The sequence below is a fragment of the Ovis aries genome, chromosome 20, assembly GCF_016772045.2.
Source record: "Ovis aries strain OAR_USU_Benz2616 breed Rambouillet chromosome 20, ARS-UI_Ramb_v3.0, whole genome shotgun sequence".
Taxonomy (NCBI): domain Eukaryota; kingdom Metazoa; phylum Chordata; class Mammalia; order Artiodactyla; family Bovidae; genus Ovis; species Ovis aries.
In genome coordinates, this window is record NC_056073.1 from 13,070,486 (window position 1) to 13,097,291 (window position 26,806).

Below are 26,806 nucleotides of genomic sequence, written 5' to 3' on the forward strand. Positions count from 1 at the left end.
GGGGGTGGTTTGGGGATGATTCAAGTGCATTACACATATTGTGCATTTTATTTCTATTATTATTCTTACATCAACTCAGACCATCAGACATCAGATTCTGGAGGGTGGGGACCCCTCTCTTAAAGGATGCAGACAGGCCCAACTGAGCCTGTCCTCCTGAGCTCAGAAGGCCTGGTCTCCAGGGTCCTGGCCGAACTCACCTACCTGAACACCCTTTCAGGGGACACCAGACAAGCAATGACAAAGCAGGCGATTGCTCTCTTCTGGTCCTTGGGGCTGCATGGATTTGAGCCCAGGCTCACCATCTATGCAGATTTGCCCAAGTCACTTCTTGGGCTCATTTCCTTGCCTGTAAGACGGGGATGTAATCCCTACCTCACGGGACTGTTGTGTTAAGTGTGTAGAACAGGGCCTGGCAGACCGGTGACACCAGCCAGCCACAGTCCCCCTACTCCTCTCGCCTGATTCCTGACTGCTTCTTGGTTCTTGGACGCCTTCTGCGAGGCTCTTCCCTGTCCTCATTTGGGCCTGTCAGCTGTCACCTGCTCCATGAGGCCTGCCCCGGCCACATCTTAAGTAGCCTGCCCCTTCTCCGCCTCCTCACCTCTTTGATTCGTTTGCTCCCTTCCTGATTACTCCAGTTCTCCCCTTGACCCCCAGGCTGTCCTTGGTCCCCTCTGTCTCAGTCCCTCATGGACTGCCCCCCACCTTGTCCCCACAGCACACACCAGGCTGGCTTGTCCATCTCACGTTTTATTGTAAAAATGTTAAAATAAATTACATTTTACATCATTTCCAGTATGTACATACAGTGTGTGTGATTCCAGGACAGCCAGTGACACCCCAGCCAAATGGGGTCAGGACACAGACAAACTCGTTAAAACATTTCACAGAAAGACAGAAGGCCGCTCCTTCCCACCCCGATGCCAGGCCAGCACATCCCTGGGCTAGGGGCCGAGTGGGGTGTGGATACCCACGCCCACCACCTTCACTGCTGCGGGTGGATGGGGTTCCGGCCCTCTCTGGCCCAACACCACTGGGGAGGGGCCTGAGGGGCAGAAGGGGTGTGCGGGCGACACCCAGCATGCAGTCGCCTGCGACTGATGCCCTCCCCCCATTCTGACACCATGACCTTGGCTGAGGTCACCGAGAAAGGTCCGATTGGGTTGAGGGGTAGGAGAGCGAACACCAGACATCCCGACCCTTGGGACCCCACCTTTCCTCCCCTCTCTGGCTCTGAAGCCAACAAGAGATGTCAGGTATTTAAAAAACAGCAGTTCATTTAACAAAAGAGCAAAATGAAACATGCAGGGCAGAGGCAGCCGGCTCTAGGGTGCGTGTCTCGGAGAACCCAAGGATGCTGCCAGTCCCTCGCCAGAAACAGTCTGTGTACAGTTTCACATTATCTTTTTGCTCCCCCCATCGCAAATCCTTTCCTCTCTCACACACACACACGCACGCACACGCACGCACGCACGCACACACACACACACACACAGCAGCTGGAGGGAGGAGCTGGATTCACATATCTAGCCGTTCCCCACGTGCGAGCCAAGAGCAATCCGGGGAGAGGCGAGGCCCTTATTCTCAGGGAACAGGGAATGAGGAGTCAGCAGGGCAGGAGCCGGGGCAGAAGAAGCCCACTCCTGCAGCTCCTGGAGCCCCAGCCTCTCTTTCACTGCTTTCAGCTGCCTGCTGTTGCTTGGCCAAAGGGTGACTGAGGGAACGGGGCGCTGGGCTGGGCTCCGTCCCACTAAGTCCACAAGTGGGACCGTGGGCCACGCCTGGGACTTGCCCTGTTATCAGGAGTGTTTCAGCATCTGCCTGTTAGCTCCCCACCCCTCCCCTAGACTCTTCCCTCCTGAGGTTTGCAGCAGGGGTTGCCAGGCAGACGAGGTGGGACTGGGGGGCGGTTAAACACAAACCCCAGGCAGGGCCCCGAGGTGCTAAAGTGCCCAGCCCCAAGCCCAGGTTCTCACACCACTCTCACTCTCTCTCCGAGATGCCTGTCTTGGTGCCAGGCACACAGGAGCCCGTTAATACTGGTGGATGCACATGGCCAAGCCCCCAGCCTAAGAGAGCCGTGTGACGGTCTTAACCTAACACAGGACAACGACCCCCGCGGACGCAGGCCTTGCCAGGAGCGGCCCTGCCAGCCCACATGTTCGTGAACCATCAGATACGCCCGCCGTGCTCGGGACAGGTGCCTCCCGCAAACAGGGCACCCATTTCGCTGGGGAACAGAGGCCTGTCCTGGGCGCTGCGTCTGACCTGTGGCATCTAGCTGCAGGGGATGAAGGCGAGGGCGGCCCCTGGCCCCCCACTCCCAGTTCCAGGGCTGCGCCCCCCACCAGAGGCCAGGGGCCAGGGGCCAGCCATGGCAGGATGCCCCAGGCTGAGAAGAGAAGCCCTGGAAGCGGGGTGGGGGGCCGGCCCCCCCTCACGTGCCTTGGGGGCACTTTGCCTTATTGTATTCGTTCATCAGCTGCTCGTAAGGCACGGAGAGCTCCGACTCTGTGCTGGTGAAGGTGGACTCGTCCGAGGAGGGGAACTCGCCCAGGTTCAGGGGCGCCTCGGCTGTGGCCCCCTCCTGGGGCCTCTCCTCGCCGGCCAGGTTGTCCTCCAGCGAGGACTTGGAGGTGTCCTCATCCAACAGGCCAGCCTCCTCGTTCACAAAAGTGATGTCGGCGTTCTGGAAGATCAGTGGGTGGTAGTCCTGGGCATCCCATGGCTCGCCCTCCTCGCTGATGCGGTCCAGCTGGTTAATGAACACCTCGGAGGTGGGGGAGCCCTCCTCGGGGGGTCCAGCCCCGGCCTCCTCTCCACTGGGCCGCGAAACGTGTCCTTTGCTCCGCAGTGTCTGGGACACCTCTTCCAAGCTGGGCGCTTGGCTCTTGGAGTAGACCACCAGGGGGGTCAGGGAGGCGGGCAGGGCTGGCAGCCCACCCCTGGGGGGCCCCGGCCCCGGGCCCCGCTCCCCACCGCCGCCGGTTTTCATGGCCTTCTTCCCGATCTGCTTGATGAGGTCATTGTACGTCTCCTCCTTCTTGGACAGGAAGCTGAAGATGTTGACGTCCTTGGACGCCGCACCGCTCGCCACCCGCAGGGCCTTCCTGGAGTGTGGGGAGCTCTCGAAGGACTCTTTCCGCCGCCGGCGCCGCTTCTTAATGGCCTTGTGCACCTCCACGAACATGCTCACCTTCCAGTTGACAAACAGAGACAGCCAGGCCAGCCCCAGGTAGATCCAGAGCTCCACGAAGTAGCGGTACAGGGCGTGGTAGTTGGCACTGGGGTTCACACCTGCAGGCGGGTCAGGAAGCCCAGAGAATAGGGAGAGGGCCAGCAGGGACCCGGAGGCACACCGGGGGCCAGGGCCATGTCACCCGAGAGCGGACGCGGCTCGAGAGCACAGAGCAGGGATGGGGATACACCAGGAAAAAGAAAGGATGCCTGTGCAGACGCCGACACCCCGTCACCCTGGGGGACCTTGGCCTGGCCACCGTGTGCCTGTCCTGGACCCCAGCCTGGCCTTCCTGCACCGTCGGAAGTTAGGAGAGTGGCTCCCTGGGCTGCGGGAGGCTCGAGGGGGAGGGGTTTGGGGGGTGGGTGGAGACAAGCCAGCACCCGGCTCAGGAACTAAGCCATGAACCTTGGCCTTGCAATGACTCACCAACACACTGATTCACAACACTGTTTTGTGTACTCTTTTGGGTGTATGTGTTACAGTCCCATTAAAACCTACATAGAAATTAAGTGAGAGGGCAGCTGGCATCCTCCTGCTGGGCATGGACTCACTCATTTAGCATAAGTGAGGCTGGCGGAGCGGCCTGGGACATCCAAGAGCACAGGTCCCGGCAAGAATACCCTAGACAGTCTTGATTCTCCTTCTGCTGATGTCTGGCTGGCCTCCTGGCTTCCTGTTTCTACCCTCCTCCTCCTGGCTCCTCCTGTGGCCTGTAGGGCTCTGCCCTCTCCGTGCCCTCTCCTTCGAGGCCAGGCTCCAGACCCCTGACCCAGGGAGCCCTCCTGGGTTACCCCGCACAGTTCTGGCCACTCCCCCACCCTCCAGGATCGTGGAGATCTCACCTTACATTTCCAGGCATGTTGATCCATATTATTATCTATCCTATGTCCCCCTTCCTGCCCTGAGACTGGGAGTAACTTGTACAAGTAACTGCAGGAAGGGGGCCATTTCTAGAGTGGGGCTCCCTTAGGGCAAGGACTATAAACCTCTCATCAGACTGGAGGGGGTCTGAAGGCAAGGGGCTATCTCCCTAGCAGACAGGAGGTGCTGTTGATCTTCCTTAGGGCTCTGGTTATAAGCAGGTTATGATGATAACCCGGGCCCTACCCTCTGCACATGTGCAAAGCAACTCATCTGATTGTTTAACACCCTGTGATTGGTGGGCGCTATTCCTTTTTGTTTTTTAACCAATTTTACAGATGGGGAAACTGAGGCAAGGGTTTGGCATCTTGCTGGAGCTAAGCAAGTATAATTAAAACATTTTTCTGTGCTTCCCTAATGCAAAGGCTTCTCCTTAGCCTGCTCTGGGCCGCATCAGCTAGACAAAGACAGGATTGTGCCTCCGTCTAAATTTGTCTTCCAGGGCAGCAGGCTCAGATCTGCCAGTGTCAATGCAGCATTCAAGCCTCCCTTGCTTCTCTCACCCACTCAGCTGCCAGTTCCAGCATTCCAAGCCTCCATTTACAATGGGGCGGGAGGGCAGTGACCTGTCCCTGCTTCCAAGGAAGGGGGCGGGGAGAGATCAGAGGCCCTGGGGCAGAGGCAGGGGTCAGCGGCCAGGGCAGCAGGCACTGGGGCGAGCACACACCGGCTCATAAAGGCGATCGGGGCTTTTTCAGGAAGATTAAGAATCAAGACGTTGTGCAGCCCACAGGCACAAGGACATAAGTGGCTGACAAAGGGGTCAAAGAATCTTATCGCCGCCTGGATTAAGGAGGGGAGGGGTGGGAGGGAGAGTCCGGGCCAGAGGGAGCGGGGCAGCTTGGGAGGAGGCCTTTCTTGTCTTTTAAGCTGCCTGTGGCAAGAGCCAAGTTTCTGGCCTCTGAGTCAAGTGTCCAACACAGCGCCCTCATCACCTGTGAGCGATGGAAGGAGGCAGCTGTGATGCGGAGCAGCCCCTGACTCAGCCCACAGGATCTTGGGGTAACAGACACAAACCCGGCAGGCGGAAGGTCCTGTCTCTAGCCCATAGTGCACCTAAGCCCCTAAGCTCACATGACGGGGGAGAAGAGAGGAAGAGGCCAGACACAAAACACGAACAGAAAAGGAGAGAAAAGCCACCTTCTAAGAAAGGAAAGGGCCTTCCCAGGGGGCACTAGTGGTAAAGAACCCGCCTGCCAGTGCAGGAGACGTAAGACTTGGGTTCCATCCCTGCGTCAGGATGATCCCCTGGAGGAGGGCATGGCAGCCCACTCCAGGATTCCTGCCTGGAGAATCCCATGGACAGAGGGAGCCAGGTGGGCTACAGTCCACGGGGTCACAAAGAGTCAGATAAGGCTGAAGCAGCTCAGCACACATGCAAGAAAGGAGAAGGGAAAATGCCTGCAATGACTCTCTGTCTTGGGTTCATCCTATAAGCGGCAGGGCCGGGTCAGGACCCCACTGGATGGAGACCCAGGACACTGGACGCCTACCGGGGCCCCCGGGCAAGGACAGCTGAGCTGAAACTGGAGGAGAAGCAGAGGAAGAGAGGGCAGGGAGGCAGGGGCAAGGGGCAGGACTCACCGGCCACGAAGTCGCCGAAGCCGATGGTGGAGATGGTGATGAAGGAGTAGTAGAGGCCCTCGATGTAGTCCCACTCCTCCGTCACCATGAACACGAAGGGCGGGATCACCAGGTGGACCAGCACTCCCCACAGGATGAAGATGGCTGTGCACGTGATCTGCGCCTTGCGCTGAGGGATGGGCAGGGAGACCAAGTCAGACAACGTTTGGGGTGGGGGAGACTGGGGGAACCCAGCAGAGCACCAGAGTGTGCTGAGGAGGTAGCCAGAGGGGAGGCCAGCTGGGCGCCAGGCCTGCAAGGAGGCTCACTGCCCATGGAAAGAGGGGGGTTAGTGACATTCCCAGCCTCACCTGGGAGGGCAGGGGGCTCTGAAATGGCTTGCTTGCCATCTGTCCCGACACTTCCGTATTGGGATCCAGGGATCCTTCCCACCCCAACCACAGTCACTTGCCAAGGTCCTCCCCACCTCTGCCCAGGACCCAGGGACGGAGACATACCAGGCTCACGCCTCTCTTGGTGAGGAACTGGCCCAACCTCTTGGCGCGTCCCCCGAAGAACTTGCCCAGGGCACTGATCCACGTCAGACAGAGCGGCACCCCAAAGAGGCCATAGAAGACACAGAAGAGGCGCCCAGCGGGGGTCTTGGGGGCCACGTTGCCATAACCTGAGGAAGAAGAGAGTGAGACCAACAGGGCCACAGTGGGTGACGGACCCAGACTCAGGGTGGCCCCCACCTCCACCCCCTTCCCCACACACAGCTGGAGGAAAGCCCATTCTCGAAGATCACTTGACAATGATCTAATATCAATACCTAAGCAATGAAATTTTCCTTGACCATGCTATGATCTTGATCATTCACAGCAAATGATGGTATGGGCTACGTCTTCTCCATCAGACTGGGAGCTCCCTGAAGGTGGACTAGGCCTCCACCATTAGTAAGTTCTGTCCTAGTCTGTATGGGACCCTTGTGCAAATTAGAAGGCGTAGGTCAATAGCTTCCCTGGGTAGACACTCCAGAAGCACTGTAGCAGATGGTCGCCGAAGACGGCCATTCATTTCTTTTCTTTGAAAAAAATTCCTTGTTTTATTTTTGACTGTGCTGGGTCTTTGCTGCTGTTCACGCGCTTTCTCTAGTTGCAGTGCGCAGGCTTCTAATTGCGATGGTTTTCCTTTTTGTGGAGCACAGACTCAGTAGTTGTGGCGCATGGGCTTAGCTGCCCCGGGGCATGTGGGATCTTCCCTGACCAGGGATTGAACCATTGCAAGAAAGTGAAAGTGAAAGTCACTCGGTCTTGTCCAACTCTCTGGGACCCCATGGACTGTAGCCTGCCAGGCTTCTCTGTCCATGGAATTCTCCAGGCCAGAATACTGGAGTGGGGAGCCGTTCCATTCCCTTCTCTAGGGATCCCAACCCGGGAATCAAACCCAGGTTTCCTGCATTGCAGGCAGATGCTTCACTGTCGGAGCCAGCAGGGAATAAGTTATATTCTAAACCCCTAACTTCTGGGATGGCTGGTTATCAGTCATAGATAACCAGTGCAGACACCCAGATTGGTGCGTAAGCAGGGGCTGGGGGTTATGCAGTGACTAAACCTGCTTGACCTCCCACATGGCTCTGGCCCTGCTGTGTCCTTTCTACTCCAAGAGCCCAGGTCAGGACTTCTGGAAGAAAACAGTCTCCCACGCATGGCCAGTCACCAAGCACTTACTAAATCTCCAGGGGTGTGTCAAAAGGACAGCGTACAGCTGGCCCGATTTTAACCCCAACGAGGTCATGTGACCAGAGCTGGGGCATGGAAGAGGGTATCCTGAAGATCTCAGAAGGCTTACCGATGGTGGTGATGACTGTGGCTGCAAAAATCATCGCGTTGGGCCAGTTCCAGTTGTTGAAGGTCTGGTTCCCTGTGATGGCCACGCCCTGTCCTGCAGCATCAGATACTATCTAAAAGGAGATATACAGTGAAGATCAGAGAGGAGGTCAGCACTTTATGAACCTCCTTATAAGTATTCTTATTAAATCATCACAATAAGAAAGTGGCAATTATTGTCTTCAATTTATAGGAGATGAAATATTTTATAGAGGATCAGAGAGGTCAAGTAATTTGCCCAAGGACACATAGTTGGGAAGACTATGAATCCCAGTAAACTGAATTCAGTAGCTCTGGAAGATGTCAGAGAACGTGTCTTTCTAACAAGTTTCCAGGTGATGCTGATGTTATGGCCCAAGGACCACACTTTGAGAACCGCACCAGATTTTATGCCTCTGAAAGAGGGCAGACATGGTACAGAAAAGACAGAAGGACCTCCAGAGAAGTGTGCTACTTCGGGATTGCCCTGGGAGGGACACCCCCTACACACAGGCCCTTCATACCCCGGCCCCCATTGTCAGGGCACTGGCTAAGGTCAGCTCAGAAGCTTGTGGACCCGTCTTCTGAGGGTGGACCCATCAGCTGGTCTGGTCATCAAGGTGGTGTGTACTTTTCAGGCTGACTCAAAACCATCATATCAGTTCCCAAGAAGCTCCTGGCCACTTTGGAGAGCAGGTGAGAGGTCACCTGGGGAGGTCTACTGGGAGGCCCAGGGAGAGGTCTTTATTATCTATTCCAGGAACACAGACAGCTGCCAAACCTGTCCACCCAGCCTCCACCCCATCCTTGAGGGTTGCCTCCATTCACTCCACCCACCATCAGTGGGGGCCAGGGCTTCACAAGGCGGCTCCAAGGAAGTGCCAAGATCTGGGGTCCTGGCCCTGCCCCCAGGGAGAGGCCCAGGATGGACCATCCAGCCCAGAAACCAGGAACGCGACAAACTCCCCCTAGAAATCAAGCCTAGGACCGAGGAAAGACAGAGACAAGCACGGGAGTAGGAAGGAGACAGGAAAACTGGAGTTCTACCCGTGGCATGATTGAAGCTTGGTGAGAAATGAGGGAAGGGTGGGCTGTCCTGAAGGAGTGTGCTGTTTGAAGCGGCAGAAGGCCAGTGTAAGTGGATCTGCAGACTTTGTCAAGAATTTTCCATGATGACATGCTCATCTGACAGGCTGTCAAACCACATGGCTCACTGCCCTGCCTACCCCCTCCCCACCCGCCCTGCTATTTCCTGCTCATTTCTCTGCAAAGTAGAAAGAGGGTGCCACGGAGCTGGCCAGACGCTTTACACCAGGATGTTCAGATAGGAAAGAGGCCAACTGGTCCATCCGGTTGTAGGTTAACTCAAAAGGTTTCCTAAGCCATGACATCTATGTTCTAATAGGAGAATGAAATGTCCCAGGGCCCGGGGTGTAAACAGATGGCAAGGAAAGCAGGACCACTCAGCCGCCTTTGGCTGCAGTCTTTGCTATCTGAGATCTCCATCTTATGGGGGTGGGGGGTGACGAGAGGAGCGCCGTCCTCAGGAAGCACAGCCCGAGACAGCTGACACTGACCGGGAAATCACAGCATTGGAACCCCACCCCTGGTGAACCCCGTGGAGTCTCGGAGGAACAGGAGAGATGTCAGAAGCGGCCTCCCCACCTCCTTCTCACACAAAAGGAAAGGGTGGACTCTAGAAACTCCAAACTGAACTCTCGCTGACTCCTCTCTGGAGACAGCAGAGCACTTGGCGGATTCAAAGAGGAAGCGGTGGGCACTGGAAGCTGCTAGCACAGGTTCACCAGAGCAAGTCATGCTCAGCTAAGTGCATCTCCCACTCCAAAGAGACTGCAAAGCCTTGAAGTTCGGTGGAATGCAGTCAATCCAGATAGCAGCGAGGCAGCGGAACAGATGGGTGCAAAGATATTCGTGTGGAGAAGACAGAGAAATGCAGGGAGGAACTGGGATTAATCCGGGTCCACATAAAGGCAGACAAACAACCCCAAGAAGTACTGATCATTATCAGTGTGGCCCGAGGTCTCCATCATCGTGCCAAAGACCAGGCCCCTTGAATCTTTTAATCCAGAGCACAGCAAGGAGATAGATGGCTGACCAGTTTCATCTGCAAAGGGTGCAAATCTGGGAACAAGGCTGGGGTGGGAAGACAGCTGACCCACTGCAATGGCACCATCTGGACTGGAAAAATGGGCCCAGGGCGCCTCTGCCAGCTCAGTGGTGAAGAATCCGCCTACCAACGCAGGAGACACAGGTTCAATCCCTGGTCTGGGATGATCCCACACGTCACGGATCGATGAAGCCCTTGTACCACAGCTACTGTGATCGAGAGCCTGGGACCCCCAACTACTGAGTGCAAGTGCCACAACTATGGAAGCCCAAGAGCTCCAGAGCCCACGCTCCTCAACAAGAGAAGTCACCACCAGGAGAAGCCTGTGCACCACATCCAGAGAGCTGCCCTCGCTCACCGGCACTCGAGACGGGCCTGCACAGCCAAAATAAATAAATAAGTAATCCATTTTTTTTAAGTTGAGATCTAGCTTTAAAAAAAAAAAAGGGCCCGAACTAACGTCTTTTAAATTTTTCACGTCTTATACTTTGGCTTAGAACAGACTGACCCAAAGGGTCAAAGGGAAAAGGCCTTGGGTTTTAGCTGACCACAACCCAACAAACACTAGGGTGGCTGCCAAAAGAAAGGGAGGCAAATACAATCTCGGGCAGTGTCAACACCTTCTCTCTTCAGGGCTGGGAGGCAACCAGCCCACCGCCCTCTGCAGGTCAGGCCACACGCGGGGCACTCTGCTCCACTCCTGGCTGCCAGACTTCACGACATGCTAACCTAGGGGCCAAGGTCCTGGAGGCAACAGCTGTGCATGCGTTGGATAATGAGTTCCGCCGGAATGGACTGCCCTTGGTTAGACATCCATTTCTGATCACAGGAAGTTTAGACCCAGGAAGACCAGTACCCTTCAGGGATACTGAAGGTGTGACTGCAGAAGGGGTTCTCAGCTGGGGAGGCTGCACCCTCTGGGAACGTTTGCCAGTGCTGCCTGAGTGGGCGCCTCCCATGTGCTGGGCACCGTTTGGGCACCAGGGAGAGAGCTTCAAGAGAGGACGGAATCCCTGTCCTCTTGCACATCTACTCTCGTGGCTGATGGGATGCTGCTGGCATGAAGTGGGCAGGGACCAGAGAGGTGAGACGCCCTGCGATGCTCAGGACAGCCCCACCGCCATGCCCACACTGTACCCACTGAGCCCCACCGGACTGCCGAAGGTTACCTGTGACTGCGGAACCATTTACTTAAGTGCTGGTGACTCAGTGGTAAAGAATTCGCCTGCAGGAGACACAGATTCAATCCCTGGGTGGGGACGATTCCCCTGGAGAAGGAAATGGCAACCCACTCCAGGATTCTTGTCTGGGAAATCCCATGGACAGAGAAGCCTGGTGGGCTATTGTCCATGGAGCTGCAAGAGAGCTGGACACACCTGAGCGACTAAACAACAATAACAAGGAGACATCACATGTAAGAGCTGGCAAAACAGGGTAACTGAAGCAGGCATTACTGTTGGGAGCTTTGCAGCAGCAAAGCTGGCTTCTTGCCCTTCACCCCACCAATGGTGTGTCCTTTGGGGCCTCTGTCCTGGGTTATCAGGGAGTCACAGCCCTATGCACAGTCCCCTTCACCCCCATTATCTCTCCACGGTCACCCAGAGAGGGGCGGACAAATGGGGGCATTCCAAAGAGCCCTAAGCCCCCCAGGGCCAGAAGCGCCACTCACCCTTACAACAGTCCAGTGGCAGTAGTTATGTCAGGAGACAGAGGCTGAGAGCTTAACTGGCAGAACTGGGCCAGGTTCTAGACTTTCTCTTGCAAGTCAGCTGGGCTCCTCACCTCCCTCCCTTCCCTGCTCTCCCTGCTCCTGGATGCCCCAAGCTTCTCTGCCCAGGGTTTCCAAGCAGCTGGCCTGCGGATCAGCTTGCCTCCATCCCCATGCAGGGAGATGGAGGATTTCAGTGCTGCTGTGTGTCAGATGCCTCTTGCCGGGGCTTTTATACATATTCCCTGACTGGCTCTTCCCCGAATTTGCCAGACATCACCTGACAGGTGAGGAAAGCGAGGCTTAGGGAGCAGAGGTCCGGATGTGAATTTGGGCAGCCTGCTCCCTGTTCCCACCATGGGTCACTGTGGCTCCAGTCGGAACATCTCACGGATTAAGGTCAGGGGCAGGGTCCCAAAGGCTGGTGGGACCCTCTCCCTCAGAACAGAGAGGCTGACCCAGGACTGAGGTCATCCCTGGGTGAGGAGAGCCATTAGACACATCATCTGGTCCCCCAGGGTTAGGGAAGCTGCTTTCTCGGGAGAAGGTGGACCTTGTTCACGCACAAGATTTAACTTGGCTTCCAGATTCACACAAGACAATATTTTCATTTTCCACATCACCCTAGAGAACGATGGGAGAGGGGGATCCCGCAGACAGCCTGGGCCCAGCTCTGGTTTGAGGACAGAATGGAGTTCCATCCCCGCCCCACCCCTGCCCCTCCTGTCATCCTTGCAAAGAAGTGGCTGTGATTTATTGGTGGGGGGTTGGTGGTTACCATGCACCAAACGTTGTGCTGAGCACTTTATGTGCCTCCAGCCCATTTAATGAGCAAAGAATCCTGCTAGGAAGTCACCATAATTTTTTTCATTTTGCAAACAAGGACCTGAGGCTGAGAGGTTAAGTAACCTGCTGCTGCTAAGTTGTGTCCGACTCTGTGCGACCCCATAGACGGCAGCCCACCAGGCTCTGCCGTCCCTGGGATTCTCCAGGCAAGAGTACTGGAGTGGGGTGCCACTGCCTAAGGGATGCTAAAATCTACGAAGCGGGGTGGGCAGGGGAGCCAGCCGGGATCTGGGTTCTGGCTGCAGGAAGGAGGCCAGTGCATATCTCCACCCCTTCGCACCACCTGGAAAAACAGTGCCCTAAAACCAGCCCATCCACTCAGACAGAGCTGTCAGGGAGGAGACACTCACACCTCTGCCTAGGCTTCAAGCAACATGCTGCCCTGACTCCACTCTCTCAGAATCTCACTGTCCATGAAGTCTGAGTTCCCTACGGCGCCTCATCCCCCAGGGATCCAGGGTTTCCTGTGCAAAGGTAGCTGCCAGGCACCCCCATTCCGGAGATGCATTCTGCAGAGCTCCAGAAAGGGCCCATCCTGCCCACCTGCGGACATGGGCAGCAGGGCTGAGGTCCAGCCTTCCCTTCATCAGGCCATAAGAGAACACTTTCGGGTGGCAGCCAGCCTGTGGATGGCGGCTACGGGGCACCCACAGGGCTGCTCCCCACCTTGTCTCCAGCTCTGTGTCAGGCCTCACGCTAGGATCACAGAGTCCCTTCCTGGCCACGTAGGATTGACCTCAAGGATGCCAGCCTCTGCTGGACCCACATGTCGGAGGCACCCAAGTGGTTGTCCCTCACCATCCCTGGCTGCATCCGTCCCTAACCCATTCCACCTCCGCTCACTTGGTCCCTCTGGACTGCAAAGAGAACGAGGCCAATGGTCATGTGTGCAAAGCACGTGGAAGAGTAGGAAGAACATGACTGTCTCTCACTTGGCCCTCCTGGCCCCCCGCCCCGCCCCCCGGCCACCTTGGGAGGTAGGGCATGGTTTATTACTCCTTATTTCATAGATTATGATAATTCATATTTGAACAGTAGCTGATATTTGAGCACTTGTTTTACGACAAGCACCAATCAAAGCATTTTAAATCAGCTTGTTGAGTGTTTATAACCTTGTAAAGGAGGTTCTCTTCCCTCCATTTACAGCTGAGGCAAACAAGGCACAGAGGCTGAGTAACCTGCAAGGCAGTGGTGGAGCCAGAGCGTGGACCCAGGCCGTCTGGCTCTCAACACCTCTTCTGTCCACAGACGAGGGTGTAGGGTATAGGCTTCTCGGCTACAGGAGTGACCCCAGGTTTCTAGAACACAGTCAGACAAATGCAAAGGAAGTAGCCACAGGAATGCAGAGACTGACTCCCCTAGAAAGAAAGCTCCGTGAGGGCAGGACTTTTATCTGCGGAGCACACATTTATTAAGTGCGTAAGAATGAGGGCATCTTCCCTGACCTCGACTGACTCCCCCTCCCACATCCTTCCTTCAGCTCCTTCTCAGGGTTACTCTGCAGGCAGATCTCATAAACCACCCCGTGGATTATATTGTGCATCAGCAACAAGGTGCACAGCTTTATCTGGCAAGAGGGTGGGAAGCAGAGTCAAACCCCAGTACGAGTGGAGCTGGTGAGGTCAGGGGAGGGACGCAGGGCTGCTGGGACCACAAGCATCCAGGGGTGGAGGGATGGGGGCGGTCACCAGGTTTCGAGAACAGAGGGCAGACCCTGGAGGTCAGGGGTTGGGAAAGGGGTCAGGTGAGGGGGGCAAACAAAAGCCCCCTTGCCCAAGATGGCAGAGCGAGTGGCAGTGGGGCTGGGAGAGTCCCTGGAGTGACTAGAGGGACCGTCCCTCCTGCCAGAAGAGGGGGCCTGCACCCTCCGAAACTTCTGAGAGGCAGTGGGTGTGCGGAGAGCAGGAAGAGGGCTATAAAGGAGGGCGATAGGGTTCTCCAACCAGATTCGTGCCCCCACCCTGGGCAGAGGCTCATGGACACGTGCGGCGGACCTGGGGGTTACTTGGTGGGCAGGGGGTCCTCTCTCAAGTGCTGGCACCAAGTTCCTGTGTAAATCACACACTATCAGCCTTAGTTTCTCCATCAGTCAAAAACAGCACCCACTCTTGAACACACCCCGGAAGCCCTGAATAAAGGTGACTGGAGTCAGTGTCATGACCACACGGTACATGTGGCCTTCAGGAAACCAGCCCCAGCAGTGACCTGACACCCCACTGCAGGCCCACAAAGATAAATCAAAGGGCATGGAATTTACGTCTCTGCACCTGGAGGCCAGGCCTGGATGAGACCAGCAGGTAGGGGCCCCTGGAGTCAGGAGGCCTGAGGGTTGGGGGGTGTGTCCAGGCTCCCCCCAGGCAGCAGAGGCAGGGAAACAGAGGCACACCCAGACGCACTGCCGCAGCCCTCAGACAGCCCATCTCTCTCGACCTCTGCCCTCTAGGGGCTCCCAGCCACCCTGGCCGGCCGCCTGCACGGCAGAACAAGGACACATGCTGGTCCCCAACCCCGTGCTCACTAAGGTGGGGTGGAGGCCAGGCATGAGGGCGTCTCTGAACCCTAGTCTTAAGCCCCCGTTAAGACATCCCCCGGCTCCACTGTCAGCCCAATGCCCATCCACCTCCTCGTCTCTGGGCTGGGCTCTTCCTGTACGTCCACGTTTGACTGTACGTCCATCCTCAGGGAAGGGGGCTGGGGTGGGGTCATGATCCCACAGGGAGTTTGTGGCAAAGGGTCGCAGGGGCAGAGTCTTAACAGAACAGACAGAAGTGCGGATTAGTAAACCTATCATAGGCACTTTTCAGACAAATAGATGCTGAACAAGTCAGGCTTGTTCAGAACAATGTTTCTCACGTTCTTTGACACTGCAAACTGATGAGCAGATAGAGGAGAGCAGGGGCGGACCCCGGAGCCCACGCACTGGGGCTCCCTGCGGCAGCCTGAGCGGGGGAGAGGCCGGGGTTGGCGGGGCGCAGTGGGTAGAGCTCGCCGATCAGCTGTGTGGCCCACCCTCCCTCTGAGGTCTTTCGGGGACTGCCGGCAGACCTACGCTATCAGTATCTTGGCGAGAAGGTGAGTATCTGTTAACCTCTTACTCCCAGGACAAATTAGAGGCGTGAAGACGATTATCTGAGCCCTCCATTATCTCCACTCCTCTCACTCGCCCGGGCTCAGGCTGACTCAGCTCCTCAGTTCAGTTCAGTCACTCAGTCGCGTCCGACTCTTTGCAACCCCATGGACTGCAGCATGCCAGGCCTCCCTGTCCATTGCCAACTCCCGGAGTTTACTCAAACTCATCTCCATCGAGTCGGTGATGCCATCCAACAATCTCCTCTGTCGCCCCCTTCTCCTCCTGCCTTCAATCCCTCCCAGCGTCAGAGTCTTTTCCAATGAGTCAGTTCTTTGCATCAGCTGGCCAAAATATTGGAGTTTCAGCTTCAGCATCAGTCCTTCCAATGAACACTCAGGACTGATCTCCTTTAGAATGGACTGGTTGGATCTCCTTGCAGTCCAAGGGACTCTCAAGAGTCTTCTCCAACACCATGGCTCAAAAGCATCATAAGCATCTTCCCCAACAGGGTTGGGGAGTGGTGCTGGGCTAGTCTTCAGAAAAGGTGGATGCCACCCAACTGCTGGGGCAGGGGCTCTCCCTCCACCCAGTGGAACTACCCGGAGTTTAAATAAACACAACGCTTGGGCCTCACTCACAGGTATTCCTTGCGGTTGACCTAGGTGCTCAGAAAGCAGTTAACAAGCTTCAGATTAGTCCCCTTATCTGCTGCCTAAGTGGGGGTGACGTGGGTGCAGGGCTCAGCCTTCCAGCTCCCCAGCCAGGAGGCAAGATGTGCAGGACCCTCCCCGCAGCCCAGTCTCCGCAGCCCAGGTGGCCAGGTGTGGCTAGGAGGGCAGGATCTGTTTAGGAGCCGGGCATTGGCAGGGGCCCAATGGCGCCACCCTGACACCTGCCTCCCAGCTGTGGGCCCGGCTCACCCCGGCCCTGACTCTCCCAGGCGGGGAACAGGTGCAGAGACGTGGGGGCAGGGCCCTATCTTGTCTCTGTTAAGACTTGACCTGGGCCCTTGCAATGTGGACTTTGTAGACTTGTATTTTGCTTATCTGCATTTTCACTTTTGCTCCAATCCTGCTTATCTGCTTTTTCAGTTTTGCTCCGATGCCTGTTGTTTAGTTGCTCAGTTGTGTCCTACTCCTTGAGACCCCATCGACGGCAGCCTGCAAGGCTCCTCCATCCCTGGGATTTCCCTGGCAAGAATACTGGAGTGTCTTGCCATTTCTGACTCCAGGGGATCTTCCCAGACCAGGGGTTGAGCCCGAGTCTGCTGCATTGGAAGGCAGATTCTTTACCACTGAGTCACCAGGGAAGCCCGCTCCAGTGTCTACCCAAATACCTATCATGTTTTTAGTAGAAAGAAAGTATCAGTCGTTCAGTCATGTCCAACTCTTTGTGACCCCATGGACTGTCGCCTGCCAGGCTCCTCTGTCCATAAAATTCCCCAGGTAAGAAATACAGGAGTAGGAAGCCATTCCCTTCTCCAGGGGATCTTCATGACTTGGGGATCGAATCCAGGTCCCTGGCACAGCAGGCAGATTCTCTGCCATCTGAGCCAGCAGGGGAGCCAAGAAGGAAAGACAAATTGCTGGAGACTTGGTTGGTACACTAGGAAGTTAATGTAGGGTCTGAAGACCTTCGTTCAGTTCAGGTCACTTACTGAGATTCTCCAGGAACCAAGGTTGGCCTAGGACCACAGGGGTCCCCCTGTCTGAGCAGGGGACACTTTTGTATAATTCGTATTTTCCTTTGTCCAGAACCATAACTTCTGAGCCTAGTTCAGCACCTCCCAAGCTCCATTTCCCCTCCCGCCACCTCCCCGCCCCCCCCAAAATCCACAGCCCATTTGAGAAAATACATTTTCATTCTCAGGATTCAGCCTACTGGCCACCAGCTCCAGCTCTTCCCGAGGCCCCAGCAAGCCAGGCTGCTTGAGTCAGAAGCGAGTCTTATTCTTCACCCCACTTCCTTCCTTGATCCCCCCAGATCCCACTGCAGGATGAGGAAGGCGCCTCACTGCGCCTTGGTCCCTAAAGGACCATGCCTGGTGCCAGCCAGGCTGCCCTCCCTCAGCCCAGGGAGGAAACAGCAACCGGAGGATGCCCTGGGGTACAAAATACAATCCCTTCCCAACCCCAGAAACCCACACATCCTCACCAGGCAAGGTGGAAAGAGGCACCCGACCCCACCCTCAAGGCATCTCCCAAGGGGAAGGGTCACCAGTACTGCTTCTTAACCGGGCTGCATGTGGAGACCACCCAGGGTTGGGGGCAGCTTGGGGAAATAGTCCTGCATGGGTGCTACCCTGGGAGATTCAGACAGAAATGCTCTGGGGTGTGGACTGGGAATCAAGCTGCTGAAAAGCTGTCCCAGATAACTAATATTATGTGCAGCCCATTTCAAAACCACCGTCCTAGATTCAAACCACCCTCTCTCCTAGTTACGGGGAAGGCCCAGTCCAGCCCGCCCCAGGGGTCAGCACGGCAGCCAGGGATGGATGGCTGTCCTCCCATCTGCCCTTGGGTTTCCCCTCCTGGGCCATCTCTCAGCAGCTTGCAGAGCTCAGAGGCACTGCGAGGTCTCACGCTCGTGGGGAAAGCCCAGGCCAGAGGTAAGCGCATTTTCAGCAGAAACCTCTGGGTTTCCGACTTTCTCAGGCCCGGGAGCCCGTCTGCTCTCAGGAGGGACAATGAAAACAAGGCAGGTGACCCTGCCCCCATTGTTCTCAGGCTGGGTCGGTAACACGCCTCCTCCTCCCCTGGGGCAGCTGGGCGCCTCTCCATGAGAGCCGAGGCCAGGGCAGAGTCCTGCAGGGATCGCCTGCCCCATGGAGGGCTGTGGGTTTGGCTAAAGCAAACAGACTAGGGCTGGAGGGGCCGGAGCTCAGGATGGGATGTCAACAAGTGTTCTCAGGCACCTGGAGGGCCCAGCTGATGAGTGACACTGGAAATCCCGGTATGAGCGGACACAGGGGACCTCCAGGGCCAGTCCTGGTCCCACAGCTGTGCTGCCCGAGAGCGACCCTGGGGAGTAGGCAAGAACCCCCTCCCACCCAAACAGAGACACCAGTTGACCCCAGAGCCATGTTCTCAGACTCCACTCCCTGCTTCATTTTCTGAAGGACTCGGGGCAGGTGGCATGTCCAGTGAGGCTTAAGGGACAAGAAGAACACCCTTCACCCACCTGCAGCTTCCTGATCCCACAACCACTGTCGTGCTCCAGGGCGGCTGTGACCTGGCTCATGGCCTTATGCTGGCATCTCTGCCCTGTCTGGGATGCTTGGCCTGGATTCATGACCAGGCCCTTTCCCTGCCCCCAGAATCGAGATCCTGGGGGTGTGGCTATCTTTCTACTTTGATGGTTACCAAGAGCCATCTCCCAACTTCTGGGCCAACAACTCAAAGGCAGGAAATTAGTCAGCCAGGACCCCTCCAACAGGCCCTCCTTCCCCACAGGGGTGTGGGTCACCAGGGAGTGAGAGGTCCCTGCAGGGGATTTGGCTCCTGGCTTGTCCTTTGCAGGCAAGCTGACAAATCTTTCTGGGCTCCATTCAACTCCTCTGTAACAAGGCTCTGGAGGCAGAGCCAACATCTCCCTCCTTCTGGCCAAAACCCCATTCATCAGGTATCTTTCCTACCAACAACTCCTCTGGCCCTAATTTCATTCGAGACTCAAGACCCTGTAGGCTAGGCAAGCAACATGGATATTGTATTTCCATTTTGTAGCTGAGGAAACTGATCAGAGAGGGCTAGTGACACAGAAGAGGTCACACAGCAAGCTCATGACAAAGGACAGAGCAGAACCAGCCGAAAGCCCAGACTCTCAGTTGAGGGCCCTTTCCACCAAACAAGTAAACTATCCATCTCGCCCCCACCTGGGGTCAGGCTCAGAAATGCCAACCAAAGTGGAGCAAGGAAGGTGAGTGATAGGAGAGGGGCAGACCCGGGTGATGGAGAGCTAGAAAAGGGTGTGCAGTTTAATCCTGCGATTCTATCAGATGCGTGATTGCTTATGTCCCCCTCTCCTCCCCAGAGACGCCTTTGGTTTACCCCAGCCTGGCAGCGGGATGGAAGCAGAAAGCAAGGCAAGTCCCCAGCCCCTTGAGGTTTCCAAAAACAGCGCTCAAGCAGGCCACAAAGGAGGTCACAGGAACTGCTGATCCGCCGTCTCCCAGTCCTGGGCTGGGACTGCCTGTGCCAGCCTGCCTCCCCCGTCTTCACGGCAGCCTGGACAACACACCCTGGGACAGCTAACCCACTGGGAAACCACACCCTCAAGTCGGGACCCTCTGTAGGCAGACCTGGGGCAGAAGAGCTAAGACTGGGCTTTGGCACAGACACACACAGCTTCAACCCCCAGCTCCATGGCTCATCAGCAGGTCACCTGGGGCATGTCCTCTCGCCGATCTGAGCTTCCCCTTCTGCCTCTGGAAAGGAGGGGCACCAAGACTCTCTTGGGTTGGGATGCAGATTACGTGAAATGCTGTGTAGTGTAGTGCTGGACATACAGGGTGTGTGCTGGGCAGAAAAGTAAACTGGGAAGAACGGGGGGCGGTGGTGAGGTCCTCTCCATTTTTGGGGTTTGTGCCCAGGGCACAGGGCCTCCAGAGCTGTAGACGCAGAGCTGGGCAGGGGTCACCTGGAACACCCTCCTTCCTGGCGACCACTACCTGGAAGATCAGAGCTTGCGACAGTACTTATCTCCCCATGGCCCAGGATGTTCTATTAGGATCTGCTGTCTGGTTGGTAGACCACGAGCTCTGAAGGCTTTCAGAGAAAGAGGTTTCGCTCATTTTCATTCCCAGAACCTGACACTGGCAGGTACTCAGTATTGGCCAAACGAGGGACTCAGTCTCTGAGACGTACGCCTTCCAGGGCACAGAGGTGGGTGCTGATGCTGTATGTAACACAGGTTCCGGCTGGATGAGGTGGGCACTCCTGGCAGAGGTGGCCGGCCCAGGCCGATGGCTTTGTGTTTCTCTGCCCAGTGTGCCTGTCATCCCACCCCACCCCACCTGTCCGCAAGTCCAGAGCCCCCAGAGGTCCCAGCCCTGGTGACTCAGCTGCACGGCAGACTTTGGAACCATCAGGATTCCGGAGGGAAGAGGCTGGCGGGTGATGAAGGGTGGGGGCCTGGAGGCAGGGGAGGGGGGAAAAATGAAGCTCTGTTTCTCCTGGGATCCTGAGGACAAGGCTCCCCCGCAACTGACACCCCTGGATCCCCCTCTCCAGGAGATGAAAGCTGCCCACCAACCCCACATTCATGCCACCCAGGAATGCCCGTGCCCTTGGGAGAAGGATGTGGCTGACACCCTCACCTCCGGCCCTCAGAGGACCACATCCCAGGCCCCTGGCAAACTGCCCCCACCAGGGGCCACGCGAGAGGCCTCTCCATCTGCCTCCCCTCCTTTCCTGCTCCGTTTGCTGTGGCTGCAGCTCCGGGTAATAAGTAACTGCCCATCCTTGAAGTTTAGGGTTCTGACGATAAGGGATTATTAAGTCTATCCATTTATCATCATTTGTTTAAGATGACCAGGTGGTTAAACTGTAAACCTCTTCACTAATGAAAACAAGAAAAAGCCAGAAAGATACTAGGCGGTGGTATCAGCCCTGCACGAGGAGTGGCAGCGGAGCCTCTCCATACCCATGAGGTCACCCTCCACGTCGGTTTATTACAAACCACCCCTGTCCGCCCCAGCCTGGCCCTGCTGCCTCCATGCATGACCCGACCTGACCCTCTTCCCTCTCCACAAAGCCGCCTGCAGGAGCCCCGAGAGCCAGCCACCTGCCACAAAACCCTTCCTTATTGTCTGCCTCCAACCTAAATCCCCCCACCGGCTGCAGTCCAAGCCCATTTCCTTTGGTTCAGTCTCCAGCTGGAGACGGACAACAGCTGGTCTCCATCGTCTCTGGAATAAATTGCACAAGGAACCACCAGCGCGCTGGCACAGGCGTTTTGGGGTAAGTGGTACTCTTTGCAGGGTGGGGCGCCTTCTGCCTCGATGGCTCTCATCGCCAGAAGACACCATGAGAGACCAGGGCCAAGACCATGCTGCTGACAACTGTGAGCATCCCTGGGGCAGATGCAAGGGGGGCTGGGTGCCCCGAGGTGCAGACTCCTCAAGCCCCCGGCCGGGCGGCTGGACACAGACATGGCACCACACCAGGTGAATCAGGGCTCCAGCCACCAAGGCCCCTATCTGGAGATCACAGGGATGAGAAATGAAAGAGATCCCCAAATTGGGGGAAAGGAACAGAGCCTGATACACGCAACCCATGCCCCCCACCCCGGCCACTCCACCACCCTTGCCTTTCCTGCCCAGCATAAAGCACAAAGGCACAGCTACTACCTCTGCTTTTTCCACCCTGGGAGGACAGAACGCCACCCCTCTTCCACGGCATGACCAGGGTAACAGCAACACAGAGCTGTTTTGTATGAAGGTGTGGAAAAGTACAGCCAACCTTCTTCACACCTCTAGAGGCTGAGCTAGAGGGGTTGCGGTGGGGGTTAGGAACACCTCCCATCCTCTGACCTGGGGCTCAGGACCAGGGACAGGCGAGGCCACAGGAAATGGAAACTCCCCCAGTGATGCAGCGGGAGAACCCAGACTCTGAGACAGCCCCATGGTGAGACACCGGGAGGCAGGAAGGACCAAGACCAGGCCACACGTTCCCTCATCCTCCCTCATCAGGGCGTTGATTTTAAGCAAGGCCTTTTCCAAGCCTGCTTAACCCCCCCAACACCTACCCAGGCTCTGGCAGCCCTTAACCTTCCTAGGGTCATGCAGGAACTTTTGACACCCAGACCTGCACAATATCAGATGTTTCCCAGCCTTCCTCGTCATGGCTTCAGTTTCTTGACTGACCCAATGGAAGACAGTGCTGCCCCCTCTCGCCTCCCCCCATCAATTCACAGGGTTATGGGTCGAAAGGCTCAATAGGCAAGAACGTGATGAGCATGAAGCAGGTGCGCCAATAAAGCTGAAGATGCCCCGACTTGGAACTCCTGGTTTCTAAATACCTGCTGCTGTTGGCGGTAGGGCTTTCTCCCAGCCTCCTGGTGCATTGCGTGCCAGGGGAGGCTCAAAGATAGGAAAGCAAATGCCAGCAGATTTCCAAGTCATGCAAGGGTCAGCGGGGGAGCAAGACCTCCTCCTCAAGTGGCTACATCCTGCCCCCCTGCAGAACCGAGTTTCTCATGAAATACTTTGAGTGGCAGCTGGCATGGAGACTTCTCAGGTCCATCCAGGGAGGTCCATTTACCCCCAGGTCTGCTGAAGATGGCAGTCTTATCTGGGCTGCTAGGGTCTAAACTAGAGACCTAGCAGTGGGCTTCCAGGACACGGTCTGCCCTCTGCCCCATGGGTCACCTCCCAGAAACAGCAGGGTGACCTGAGGACCAGATGGAATGGGGCTCCTTTCACCCTTCCTCCCACTCGGAGGCCCTGAGCTGTTCCCCTTTCTGGAGTTGTTCCCGCCCCTACGTTGTGGTTCAGTCACTAAGCCGCATCCGACCCTCCTTGACCCTACAGACTACAGCACGCCAGGCTTCCCTGTCCTTCACACACGCCCAGTACACACGCCACGGCTGACCAGACACCAGCCCCCAAACCCCGTACAGAACCAACCACCCAACCTAAGCTAACCCAAGGAAAGATGCAACCAGAGTCCCAGGCAATCTTTCCTCACACGACGCAGCTCAGGTCGATTGACTCCTTAAGTACTGCTGCTGCTGTTGCTAAGTTGCTTCAGTCGTGTCCGACTCTGTGCGACCCCACAGATGGCAGCCCACCAGGCTCCCCCGTCCCTGGGATTCTCCAGGCAAGAACACTGGAGTGGGCTGCCAGTTCCTTCTCCAATGCATGAAAGTGAAAAGTGAAAGTCAAGTCACTCAGTCGTGTCCGACTCTTAGCGACCCCATGGACTGCAGCCTACCAGGCTCCTCCGTCCATGGGATTTTCCAGGCAACAGTACTGGAGTGGGGTGCCATTGCCTTAAGTACTAGCTGAGCACAAAAGAAGACACGAACAAGACACAGGCCCTTCCCAGTCGGACCTCGCATCTAAGGACAGACAGGCAGATGGGAGGCGTTACACGACATGGGAAGACGGCAGGAGGAAGCAGCAGGCAAGCCAAGGCGAGGCCAGGACAGTCCCTGCCAAACACACACTCCCCTGAGTCTGCAGGGACAGAGCTGACAGGACAGTCTACAGACCCTGGCAAACCAGTCTGGGGGATGCTCACCTCTGAGAAGCTTGCAAGCGTCCCACTGCGGGGGACGGGGCAACCCGCTCCATCTATGGGTTCTCAGCACATCACCCTCCCCACTCCAAGGCTGCCGGCCAGCTCTGCCCTCACCCACCCCAGAGCAGGACAGAATCTACAAAACACCAAGAGAAGCCAACGTGCCCTTAGGAACCTCAGCAGATTCCACTAGCAGACTCTCCGTGCTGAAGGAACCCTGTGGCTACTGAGCCCTAGGACTGTGGGCAGTGTGATGGAGGAACTAAGTTCAAATTTTATTAATTTCAATTTTTTTTAAATTCTGGGGCCATGCTGTGCGGCATGTGGAATCTTAGCTCCCTAACCAGGGATCAAACCCACACCTCATATTGCATTGGAAGCACAGAGTCTCAGCTGCCAGGGAAGTCCCTAAATTTCATTAATTTTAATTAAAAACTAAACAGGTACAATAGTTAGTAACATCATGTTAAAACCGATTCGTGGCCTGTGAGTGCTAATTACCATACTGATGCAGTCAGACACAACACATCTACTTAGGCAGGGAGGGCCTGCTTTCCCCCGGACCCCCAGGGCTCACCCAAGCCTTGGGTCACAGTCTGTAGCATACTCTTGACTCTGAATGACATGCGTGGTCGTGGGTTGTCCCAATTCTTCCCTTTGCCTGTGGTATATTTTTTGTGGTTTGGGGGCGGGGGCGGCGGTCCATCCCTAAAGGCAAGGAGGCAAAGTCTTCCTGGGCCCCAGTGGGAATGGTAAGGGCTGAATACACACTGAGGCCTTGGTCTCTGCAGCACCCCTTTCCTTGTAGGAGACACTGACCCCAACACAGGGGACAGCCCCTGCGACTCCCCCAGCTCTGCATTCTCTTCTTGGTGACTACCAGATTGTGTTCAATCTCAGACTTCTTGGTCTGCACACTAAAAGCCCGCCTGGTTTCTCCAGTCTTTGAGACCCTTCTCTTCAAAGTGTTCAACAGCCCTGCTGCCCAGGAAGTCAGCCCTCTGGCAGCTCAACTGAAAAACAATCACACATTGTTTAGCAATTTCAGAGGTGATACTAGTTTTCAGAGTGTGCGCTGCCGTTAAACCCGTGTTTCTTTGTGCTTTGTGTACCTCATGCATTAAAAATAGCCAGGGTAGAAGTGGCTGATGCTATGTGCGTGCATCTTACCCTTTCAGAAAATTCAATTTCTCACAGTACAACTGCAAAACAACAGCATTTCAGAAAATTAGGGAGGCAGAGACAGAAAAGGCATCAATAACCCTGCTTCCAATTCAGCGCCGCTGGCCTTCTGTTTTCACATCGAGTTTCAGTGATTCAACCCAAACTCGGCACCAACTCAGAAAACGGGTCTAGGCTGCCCTCACCCCCGTCTTGTTTCTGTCTCACTTCCAGTCTAGCTCATAGCTCAGCCCCACTGAGAACACCAAACTGAAGCCCTGGAAAACCGCCCCGTATTCCAGGGCCCCAGCAGGTCTCCCACTCCCCAGGTCAAAGCCCACCGGGTTGCTCAATAAGCAGGGATCCAACTATAAGCAGAGCAGTGGGGTGGGGCAGGGAAGCATGGCGGGGTGCTGGGGGGGTGGGGAGTGGAGAGTGTGTGCACAGATGGAAACCAGCTTCGGGAAGGGAAAATTTTCAGACTTGTACACAATGACTCCAACACAGAGCAAGTAGGAGAGACAGGGGATCAAGCAGCTCTAGGCTCTGGGGCATTCCAAAAAGAGTGGGCGTGCCCGTTCACGGAAACCTGTGAACTCTGAACCCCTGGCTTGGTGGAGGCGGGCACTGTCTAGAGCAGGACTCAAAAGTGCCCACCACTCCCCCCCCACGACTTGGAAGTTGCCCTGGCGTGGGCTTGGGGAGCCAGCTCTGGGTCCAGACATGCACACCTGGGGTGCGGAGGGGGCAGGGCGTTGGGGAGGGGGACTGACGTACTCTTCCAGGCAACCTATGGACCTATCCCAACAGAGGACAGAGTGTCCCCGCTCAGGTGCATTGTGCACAGCAGCAGGGTGGGGTGGGGGTGGGGGGCTGTCCCAGAGTTCTTGCGAGGTCAGGGTAGAATCGGGCCAGGCACGGCCCCCACTGGAAGGACAGGAGTTTTGCAGATTGGAGGTGGGTTCTGATGGTCCTACGTTTGGGCTGTGGGGACTGGGGGACAGAGGTCAAAGGAGAGGTAGATACGGCATCGTGGCTCGGATGTCCATTAATCATTACCCTCTCACACAGCGAGCGATCTCAGATCCAGTGGGGCACAGTTAAGGGCCTGATGGGAGGAGGGAAGGAGTGCAGACAAGGCACAACCCCAGAGCAATGTGCTCTAACGTGGGGGCAAGGAGGTGCTCAGAAAATGAGGGGGCTCATAGAAGGCAACCCTCAAGGTCAGGGGAGCCCTCCCTGGCATCTCCCCCCAACCCCCACCTATAGCAACATTTCTACCTTGGAGCATATGAAAGGCCCCTACAGCCTGCTGTACCTGCATAATCCTTCATATACATCGCAGGGCCTTAGGTAGGTAGGTAGGTAGGTAGGTCACGTACAGCTCTTGTGACCTCACGCACTGGAGCCCACCAGACTTCTCTGTCCATGGGATTCTCCAGGCAAGAATACTGGAGTGGGTTGCCATTTCCTTCTCCAGGGGATCTTCCCGACCCAGGGATCGAACCTGAGTCTACCGCGTTGCAAGCAGATTCTACCTCAAAGGCAAGGCTAATGTCTAAATACAGCTCATAATTCCCATAAACCTTGAACCAGCAATGGGCAAAGTGCTGGCGCTCAGTGAGACTCTAATCGGCCTTAGTGAAGAAGTCCTTGGCTCAGAGAGAGGAGGGACCTACCTAGTCCACAGCAAGTCCGCTCAGCCAGGCCCAGGACCCGGCTCTGTCTTCCCGCGTCCCCGGGGGCTGGGTGAGGTAGGGTGTTGAAAAGCTGATAACCAGGACACCCTCCCTTTTCCTGCTCCCCGGGGGGTGCTGACAAGACATTACTGCACCAGTGAGCTCAGCCCACTCAGCACTCTCCCTCGGCCAGAGGCAGCCCTTCCACCCACTGCTCCAAAGGGGGCGGGATGCTGCGGGGTGGGGTTGAGGGGGGCGGCGCAGTGCAGCGCAGTGCAGGGCACAAATCCAAAGCTAACACTGTCAGGATGCATTCCTCGACCCGGGAGGCAGGCGAGAGAGTTTTATTTGAACAGGAGCTGTGGGGAGGGCATGTGG

At 56.3% G+C, this 26,806-nt stretch overlaps 1 protein-coding gene across 1 annotated transcript in view; it reads right to left on the reverse strand.

The window, feature by feature from the left end:
- Positions 1-737: 737 nt before the first annotated feature.
- KCNK5 (potassium two pore domain channel subfamily K member 5) overlaps positions 738-26,806 on the reverse strand; it is a 41,003-nt gene continuing 14,934 nt past the window's right edge. Inside the window, exons 2-5 of the mRNA XM_004018797.6 lie at positions 7,580-7,691; positions 6,247-6,413; positions 5,750-5,918; positions 738-3,300 (exon numbers count right to left, since the gene is read on the reverse strand). Coding sequence (XP_004018846.3) covers positions 2,441-3,300; positions 5,750-5,918; positions 6,247-6,413; positions 7,580-7,691 — 1,308 coding nt within the window. The 3' untranslated portion in view covers positions 738-2,440. The remainder of the gene's footprint in view (positions 3,301-5,749; positions 5,919-6,246; positions 6,414-7,579; positions 7,692-26,806) is intronic.